Source organism: Amia ocellicauda, chromosome 6 (genome assembly GCF_036373705.1).
Source record: "Amia ocellicauda isolate fAmiCal2 chromosome 6, fAmiCal2.hap1, whole genome shotgun sequence".
Taxonomy (NCBI): Eukaryota; Metazoa; Chordata; class Actinopteri; order Amiiformes; family Amiidae; genus Amia; species Amia ocellicauda.
Genome location: NC_089855.1, coordinates 11,767,478 through 11,777,371, shown reverse-complemented (window position 1 = coordinate 11,777,371; position 9,894 = coordinate 11,767,478). Strand labels below are relative to the sequence as shown.

The 9,894-nt window shown below is 39.3% G+C and overlaps 1 protein-coding gene across 1 annotated transcript; it reads right to left on the bottom strand.

The window, feature by feature from the left end:
• Window positions 1-293: 293 nt before the first annotated feature.
• Window positions 294-9,823, bottom strand: c6h2orf49 (chromosome 6 C2orf49 homolog). The gene is made up of 4 exons (XM_066706143.1): window positions 9,222-9,823; window positions 8,003-8,172; window positions 7,247-7,619; window positions 294-3,945 (listed from the first exon to the last, which is right to left on the bottom strand). The coding sequence occupies exons 1-4, from the start codon at window positions 9,375-9,377 to the stop codon at window positions 3,889-3,891; spliced, it is 756 nt and encodes a 251-aa protein (XP_066562240.1). The 5' UTR covers window positions 9,378-9,823; the 3' UTR covers window positions 294-3,888.
• Window positions 9,824-9,894: the final 71 nt, after the last annotated feature.

The following is a 9,894-nucleotide window of genomic DNA, read 5'->3' as shown; positions in this document are numbered from 1 at the left end:
TTCACTGTGTGTGCTGGCTGTACGTTAACTAGTCAAGAATTATTTCTATAAGAAACAGATGCATATATATTACATTATTACACACACACACAGACACAAATATACATAATGTATTAAAACAAATGCAATTATTTGGAAAAAAGGTGCAATTGAAAAAGTTACATCATTTTAAAAGTTCTGATTAAATTTACCATCCCCTGTGTAAATTAGATGTTTATTGCTGAAGAGGAACCAAATCAGTCAGAATGGTTTGCCAGTAGTGTGTAAAATAGAGTATTAGTAACATAACAATATAAAAGGCAAGTGAAGTACATTTATTATCTTAAATAGGCATTTCATACAAAAGGTTGGTTTTATTTCAAAATGTCAATATATAAAACCAAGTATACCACAGTATACAACAATTCTAGCAGTTTTTCCAGGTATGACAAAGTAGTATAGTGAATGGCTTTGTATCTGTTTTGAAATGATATGAAGGGTAGAGTGTTAAGTCAATTCAAGCTGAATTACTGTGTGTTGATCACAAGACATCTACATTTAACAAGCTGAACAATTTTGAATATTAGTTCACTACTAAGCAAAAATATACCATGTAGCATGTGTTACAAATGGCCAAACAGACATGGGTGTATAAAAAAAAACAAAAAACAGAACAACAGCCATCAGGGGGAAGGGACATACAGACGGACGGACAAACAGACGGACAGCTTTCATATTTGGAAGAATGTATTCTGAATTATAGATTAAAAATACACTTTAGAAAAGTAAGACATTAGGAATATTCAGTCCTTTACAGATAATGATCTAACAAATAATAAATAAAAAAACACAATCTTATATTCTGATATTCTACAATTAAAAATATAATTTATGAAGTATTAATTTTCTACTCTTTCCGGTAGAAAAGATGAAGAATGATCAAACTGTGACATCAATTATAGTAAAAAGACATCTGATGAATAAGAATAATGAATAAGCATGGTGAATAAATACAACTGGATGAGATCAAACTTTATATATACATTTACTACATTATTAAATCAAAATGCAAAATTAAATTTGAACATTTTAGTATGGCTTGAAAAATCCACACTGTTCTACTTTAGAAGTACTAATTTAATTTAAAAAATTAATATATGTGACATGTGTAATGTAAATCCCAAAGCACAATATATCAATTAAGCTTAAAACCAGTATGAATTTGGGTGTGATTTTGGAGTCTTCACAGAAAGTAGTGACCTAAACCTATGCATGATGAGTCTGGATCAATATTGCATGTCAGGCAAAGCTTTAAAAGCCATCTTCTATAATCCATCTATCATCATGTTGGCATCATTGAATTTATGTAAATCAGATTTACTATTTTTCTAGAAAAGCTGAATGTCTGATCATTTCTGGTAGGAACTTTGACAAGAAAACCATTTATTGGGAGATACTCTGCTCTGGTCATTCAAGCAATAAAAAACAAAAACAAAAAAAAACATTGCAGCAACATTGACAATACTACAAAATATTTGACAAGTAGAAGAAACAAATGTGGAGTGAAAACTTATCTAAATGCATGCAAAGTTGATCCATCAGATACACCAATCAGCCGTAACATTATGACCACTGACAGTGAAGTGAATAACACTGATAATCTCGTTATCATGGCACCTGTCAGTGGGTGGGATATATTAGGCAGCAAGTGAACATTTTGTCCTCAAAGTTGATGTGTTAGAAGCAGGAAAAATAAGCAAGCGTAAGGATCTGAGCGACTTTGACAAGGGCCAAATTGTGACGGCTAGACGACTGGGTCAGAGCATCTCCAAAACTGCAGCTCTTGTAGGGTGTTCCCGGTCTGCAGTGGTCATTACCTATCAAAAGTGGTCCAAGGAAGGAAAAGTGGTGAACCGGCGACAGGGTCATGGGCGGCCAAGGCTCATTGATGCACGTGGGGAGCGAAGGCTGGCCCGTGTGGTCCGATCCAACAGACGAGCTACTGTAGCTCAAATTGATGAAAAAGTTCATGCTGGTTCTGATAGAAAGGTGTCAGAACACACAGTGCATCGCAGTTTGTTGCGTATGGGGCTGCGTAGCCGCAGACCAGACAGGGTGCCCATGCTGACCCCTGTCCACTGCCGAAAGCGCCTACAACGGGCATGTGAGCATCAGAACTGGACCACGGAGCAATGGAGGAAGGTGGCCTGGTCTGATGAATCATGAGTTCAAGGTGTTGACTTGGCCTCCAAATTCCCCAGATCTCAATCCTATCGAACATCTGTGGGATGTGCTGGACAAACAAGTCCGATCCATGGAGGCCCCACCTCGCAACTTACAGGACTTAAAGGATCTGCTGCTAACGTCTTGGTGCCAGATACCACAGCACACCTTCAGAGGTCTAGTGGAGTCCATGCCTCGATGGGTCAGGGCTGTTTTGGCGGCAAAAGGGGGACCTACACAGTATTAGGCAGGTGGTCATAAAGTTATGGCTGATCGGTGTAACACTTACCCTCCCAACTACAGCTTGCTTAGTAAATAAATGCATTCCATCTGCAATTCTGAGAAGTCATTTTTAGCACACCTTGAGAGGGGAATGTTGAGGGAAGCCAGATTATTTGCAAGGCAAAAATTAAAACTGAAGTACAAGCAATACCTTCTTGAACACTTAGGTTGGGATTAAATCAAAACTTTGACCCACCCACTAACAGAAATCTACAGAACTGTACTCAGTTGCAGCTGCATTTTTAGTAAGATGCCACTTTCTTCTAATCATAAATGTAACCGCTATGATGTACAGTTTTTTAGTTTGCTATTAGCGGGTGGGTCAAAGTTTTGATTTAATTAGTCCTTTGATTTGTGTGGTATGTCAATGACTTCCAGAAAACAATTAAAATCATAACCCAATAGGGATAGGGATAACTAAACAAACACCATATTCATAAATGTTGTCAAAAGCACACTTCCAAAGCTTTTGTCCAGCAAATCCAAGCATACCATCTTCTTACTGGTAATTATAATTTATTTGGGACCAACTGATTGTTTTAAAAGGTATTCTATAGTGCAGAGGTGGGTATCCCTGGTCCTGAAGAGCCACAGGGCCTACAATGTTTTTGGTTTATCCAGATAATGAATTGCTTAATTGAGCCAATTGCGGATCTTAATTAGGCACAATGTACCCGTTTTCAGGACATTCAGTTCTTGGTGATTGAGAGAAATCTTAAAACCTGCAGGATTGGGGCTCTCCAAAAACAAGGCTGGCCATCCCTAGTATAGAGGATCTTATGAGACTTCATAAACAGCTGGCAATGCCATGATTCCTTTGCACTTTGTTTTGCACTTATGTTGTAAGTCACCCTGGATAAGGGCGTCTGCCAAGAAATAAAAATAATAATAATAATAATAACAACAAAGGAATTAAAAGGTTGTTGAGGGGGTCACACGGAGTACTTCCAAACTAGACGTCTTTCATTAGCAGAAATAAGAAATTTATGGTTTGCAATTCATAGTGCATTTTATTAAAAACTGGGAGAGAACCATCAATGCATCTTTAATTAAAATTGTTTCACATCAGAAAAATGTATTGCACACAAACACATACACACAAAGAAACACGAAAACACCAATGTCATTGAAAAAGCTGCTTTTCTGACATTGATTACTACTCATCCAATTCTCAGAGACTTTTAGATTAATCTATTAACATTTGGGACTTTAAGGGCACTTCAAAGAAAGGTAATTAACAGTACGGGTCCCTGAAAAATGCTAAGGTTTTCTTTTCAGGCAGCCAGACTAAAGGTCCAGTTATCCACAGGTTGCTGAAACACCAAACTATGAACTGCAGTAGGCTTAGCCTGCCCTTTTCAGAGACAAGAGGTTACTCTTTTGGTTTTCTGCAGCAGAATCGACTCATGGCCACGTTACATGCTGAATTTTCCTCTTGGGCTCGGATGACTTCAGGTCTGCCTGCAAAATGAAGAAACCTTTAATGAGGAAATTAGGTCAACACTGAACATGCTTATATGGATATGATGACTGTGTATTTCGCCAACACAGAAGATCAAATTATTTAGTACTTGTAATTGTGCTAAAATGACAAAAAAGCAAGCAATTCACAAGCCACATATGCTTTGGCATTGAAAAATTATTTTATAATGGTTCGCTAGGTAGATAAAGGTAGGCCTAATTGTTTCAGCCTTTGGATTGCTTGGTTACCGTATACTTAAAAAGACAAGGGAAGAGAATACCTCCATACAGTTTGAATATAAACACATTCACACAAAAATAATCCAAGAATAACTAAAGCTTGCAGTTAATCTTTTGGCAGTGATTTAACTGTAGAGGAAATTCCTTCACGCTTTTAATTTAAAGCCTTCTCCAAGATAAATTATACTGAAATACGGCAACAATTCTGTTATTTAAAACAAATAATACAAGAGATTGCACTTCAATTGAACTTTTCTGGGATCTGTGGGGGATTATATATATATCTGCCTTTTTGTCACCACTCACAGATAGTTATAGCCCTGTATTTCTTCCATTTACAATGTACACTACATGGCCAAAGGTTTGTGGACAACCCTTCTAATTAGCAGGGGTGTGAAATGAAAATCCCAAAATTCTGTGAAAGAAAATGTAGCGGGGGGGGGCATAACTACATAGTTTTACCTTCTCTTCTTTAGCATCAGTTTCTTCAGTTTAATGCAAATTAAACAATGGTAAACGTTTAAAGGTAGGGTATGCAATCTTTTCCATTATCATTTTTTGTTCTACTGGTTGAAAGTCTCTTCACATCCTGATAGAAACCAATAATTGAAGTGGTATAAATGTAAAAAAATATATATATATATCTTCTGTGGAAGGGACAGGGCTAAAAAAGGATCGACAAATCTTTGCATTCGGTCCGAATGTAATGATAGGATGTCCTTCCTGTCTGTCAATCTATATTTGCATACCGCCGCGCAACCTCTTCGCGCAGACAATAACACGTCATCAGCGCGGGAACCTTGACGCTATGCAGAGCGAGCGCGAGAATGGAAGGCGAGCCGCAGCTACTATTTTTAAAAACATAATAACGAACGTATACAACTTATTTACGGTTATTATTGTAATGTCTAACATATGAATGAGACGTGGTAATCTGAAACTGTTGCGATCGATTCCACCCACACGTCTCTCCTCCTGAGACACTGCTCTGTGTGCGCATGTGTGATGGAGGGGGCGTGGCTTTGGAGACGCCTCTGAAGTGAGGGCGGGGTCTATGCTTTCAAAACAAGCTGCTACTGCTGGCTTCTCAGGATTGCACACCATGGCTTTAAATCTACCTGTGTAACAGTCACATATTTAATGTTTAAACATTTAACACTGCTTTCTTGCATTAACTGTCAGTGTGGCCAAAGTACAAACATTATTTGGAGAAAATAATATTTGCAGGGATCTACTGTCAAGTGAAGTACTGCCCCTTGTGACACCCAGCAAAACATTGTACTTTTATTGCCTCTTGGCTAACAGTAGATTACTAATATAGCAGGGTTTTCAAAAAGCAAACATCAATATTGATCTACCTGCTGGTAGATAACGCCTGGATAAGGGTGTCTGCCAATAAATTAATACACAGCTGTCATCAACGGCAACTTTGGTATATATAAACAATTTTTTTCTTCTACTTATATTTGCAACCGCTACAAAGTACAGGTTTATACCCCTTCATGCGCCATCGCTGCTTCTCACAGGAGCTCTTGCTCTTCTGCCTCCATTTTATCTTGAATAACAAAAAAACGTGGTTGGCTTGCGCTGCCTGACCATTGCGGAAGCCAAACCAGCAAAACGGGTCTCCTCCCCATTCACAGGTCCTAATATTTTAGATGTAATTCAGCACGAAGCTGCACTGTGAGATTCCTTCCTGCCACTCTATCACAACTTTTTGCATTCACATCTTGTGAAAAACTCTTCATTCGGTCTCAAAGTCTGCAGAATTTCACAAATGCGCTGATATTTCAAACCCTTGAATTAGTGGATTCAGCCATTTCAGCACACCCATTGCTGTCAGGTGTATACAAATCAAGCACACAGCCATGCAATCTCCATAGACAAACACTGGCAGTAGAATGGGCCATACTGATGAGCTCAGTGACTTTCAACGTGGCACCGTTATAGGAAGCCACCTTTCCAACAAATACAGTTGACAGCTCTTGCAGGGCAGAAATGTAAGCGCTGTAATTGTGAAGTGAAAACATCTACGAGCAACATCAGCTCAGGCGTGAAGAGGTAGGCCACAGAACGGGACCACCGAGTGCTGAGCGTGTAGTGGTTGAAACACTCACTACCGAGTTCCAAGCTGCCTCTGGAAGCAATATCTGCACAAGAAAGTTTTTTCGGGAGCTTCATGAAATGGGTTTCCATGGCCGAGCAGCAGCACACAAGCCTAAGATGACTATGTGCAATACCAAGCTCGCTGTGATTGGACTATGGAGTATTGGAAACACGTTCTCTGGAGTGATGAATCACACTTCACCATGTGGCAGTCCGACAAACAAATCTAGGTTTGGCAGATGCCAGGAGAACAGTACCTGCAATAATGCATAGTTCCAACTGTAAAGTTTGGTGGAAGGGCTTGGCCCCCCGAGTTCCCCTGAAGGGAAATCTTAACGCTACAGCATACAATGACATTATAGACGATTTTGTGCTTCCAACTTTGTGGTAACAGTTTGGGGAAGGCCCTTTCTTGTTACAGCATGACAATGCCCCCATGCACAAAGTGAGGTCCATACAGAAATGGTTTGTCGAGATCAGTGTGGAAGAGCTTGATTGGCCTGTACAGAGCCCTGACCTCAAACCCATCGAACACCTTTGGGATGAATTTGAGCAAATTCCCCCCCCCAGCAATGTTAAAACATCTAGTGGAAAGCCTTCACAGAAGAGTAGAGGCTGATATAGCAGCAAAGGGGGGACCAACTCCACATTAATGCCCAGGATTTTGGAATGAGATGTGGACACCTGCTCATCAAACTTTTGGCCAAGTAGTGTATATACATATACTTAGAAAAACAAGTTAAAACCAAAAGATTTAACCAACCGTATCACCACATCATATCCCATATTATTAACCTCATGCTGATGCACACATTTTCACCATTTTCATTAAGTTTGCAGGCATTTGTGTGAAAATAGTAATTTCCCAGCTTTCCCAAGATTCATGTGAACCTGGTTACTACCTCAGAACTAAAAAATTGCATATCGAGAATGTGGGGATATTAACTTCACTTACTGCGTCTTCAGACTCTCCCTCTTTGGGCGCTTGTCGTTTTAATTTGACCACCGCTGTGCCTCCTGGGGGAGATGTGGGTGGGGGCGACATTCCGTTTCCCGAGGGACTCCTGTGAATGGGTGCTTCACTGCATTGCTTTTCTGTTGCCCCACTCACAAGGTCGACAGCACTCCTGTTGGAGCCATCTGAAGAGGAATTGGTCGATGAGCCCGACAGTCTGCGAATGGTGTTGGTAAGGTTCCCCGACGGAGGTGGCTTCAAGCGGTCCACCGGTCCAGAGCCATCGTCTGCCTTCTTTAGTTTTATGCTAGTGCTTGTGGAGCTGCCATCAAACACAATCAGGGGTCTTTTTCTAGAGCTTTCACTCCAAGAACTAAAACAAAGACCCAAAAGACAGACCAATTCAATTCAGGCAAAACAGTAAACACTTTTCATACCGTAAAAATCTTACATTCGCACTTTAAAACAATTGTATTAATGCATATAAAATATGAATGCTTTCTTCACCTAGAATTAGTTTACTATGATTAATCATAAATTCAAACATTTCCCACACAATGAATAGCAAATGTGTCATAATGTATTCTATGCTACTGAGAAATAAACTGAACAAATAAGGGAGAGTGCTACTGCAATGAATCAGTCATGTAATGTTTGTTCTAAAGCACACTGTGAGTTTAAAGAAGATGGACGAATTACAAAAAATATATACATCTGATTTATGCAGACATTAAACAGGCATAAGCAGTACTGCACCAGCGTTTCTGTGAATTTGTTGCAGACTGGCACGCTCTGCTCTTCTGCATCCTTCTCCCCCAGCGGCTGTTGGGCAGGGCCCTTTGAGGCAGAGGAATGACATGCTGAAGGTACAGCTCTGTGAGGCAGTCTCTGTTGGCAGCCTTCTCATTTTCAACAGGGATTTTTTTCTGAAATGACATTTGACATGATTTAAGAAAAACCTATACACTTGCATTTGCACAATGTTGCTTTTGATTGTGGGAAAGGTTTTATACACTGCATTTAAATTAAGTTGTGTTTCCAGGTATAGCCATAATACCAGCTAGTTACTTAAACAAGCAGTTCATACAAAGTAATTTAGTGGCTACACAAATATTGCAAGACATCATGCTGGGTGTTTTTGACAAGCATCTTCTGCTAGCATAACTACACCAGAAAAATACTCCAGATTTCCACAACTGTCACAGTACAGCACTTCAAGACAAAGAGGCAAACAAGTATGCATTATGAATGGAAAAAACATGCTATATTCCACGTTAACATTTACATTACTGAAAGTAACTATGCCCTAATTTCTATAAAACTGGTTCTTGCATTATTATGGCCAGTGACTGTGTTCAGTACTTGGCTGGTTGGTGGCATGAGCTGAGTGCAAGAGCTATGTAAAATTCCCATTTGAAGAATCTGATAAAGCTTCATTTGGAAAGGCAGTTTTCAAAGCAAAATCTTTTTCATACAAATTCAATAAAGCAGAGGTAATGACATCATAAAAAAGGCAACTGGTTTTCAAGGTCTCGTACATAACTAATTTAAACCAAAATAGAATACAAAAGTGACTGAATTGACACGGAATATAACCGACTGATGCCAACCCTGATGCTTTAAACCTTCAAAATAGCCCATTACAATAGAAGCTGCCTTAAAACAATACATTATTTCAAAGTTACACATTTCTTCGATGCTAATCACATTTTAACGCTGTATAGTAGCATCAGATTGTGTGACATAAAGTAACTACTCACTTCAAACATTTTAAAACAAGTAGGGCCTACAGTAGCAGATACCAACGTATGCATAGCTATAAATAATAACATATAACTTTGTAACGAGTAAAACTAAGCAGTTGCTACATATCTACAGATAATATATATATATTATGCTGAAGTAGTGTTGTTAATCCTGTCCCTCGATATATCTATAGCGGGGGAAGGGAAAAACAAAAAACCTACTCACTGACCTCTTGTAGTGTAAGAAGTAAAAAATCCCGAGAGAGCAATTCGGGGTGCAACAGGAGATCTAGATTACCCCCGCTTTTGCCGATATGTGCACCTTTCCCTCCACTCAAATTGCAACCATCCGCCATTTTCATCTTCGGTTCTGCACAGACGCACATCCCACAATGCTCCGCGGCGCCGGTCAGATGTCTCTTTAAACTTTGCCATGACTAGATCCAAATAGCGGCTTTTTGGAAAATGTCCTGCATACTATTTCACATTGAATCAAACAACAACAAACTTAAAAAAATGCATGTTTCTCTCCATTATAAAAATGATATTAAGTCCTGTCTATCAGAATAAATTACTTGATTACCCTTTGTCACAAGTTCGAGAAATCCCAATTTTTTAAATATACAAAATGGTACAATACGAGCTCGCTTCTTGTGCACTTAGTAATAGTGCATACCTGTGTTTTCTCGCTCAAATGTCGCTAAATAAAATAGAAATGATGATCATTTTGGTGTGCAGGTTATTTCCTGTGCATGCAATGTTCACAACACTCATCTATAGCTTTTCCTTCTCAAAACCACCACTCAGTATAACCACATCGATAAGTGAAGATAACTCGCTGTACGGCACACATGCGCTCATCCAATGCGCTTCCACATCCACACCACAACACCGCCGTACAGT

What these genes read in the sequence shown, in the direction of transcription:
- c6h2orf49 (XM_066706143.1), bottom strand. Translation starts at nt 9,377, where the DNA reads ATGTGCGTCTGTGCAGAACCGAAGATGAAAATGGCGGATGGTTGCAAT. An exon ending in ACAAATTCACAGAAACGCTG is followed by an intron (nt 7,620 to 8,002) that starts GTGCAGTACTGC and finishes TCTTTGTTTTAG; the next exon opens with TTCTTGGAGTGAAAGCTCTA. An exon ending in AGGGAGAGTCTGAAGACGCA is followed by an intron (nt 3,946 to 7,246) that starts GTAAGTGAAGTT and finishes TTCATTTTGCAG; the next exon opens with GCAGACCTGAAGTCATCCGA.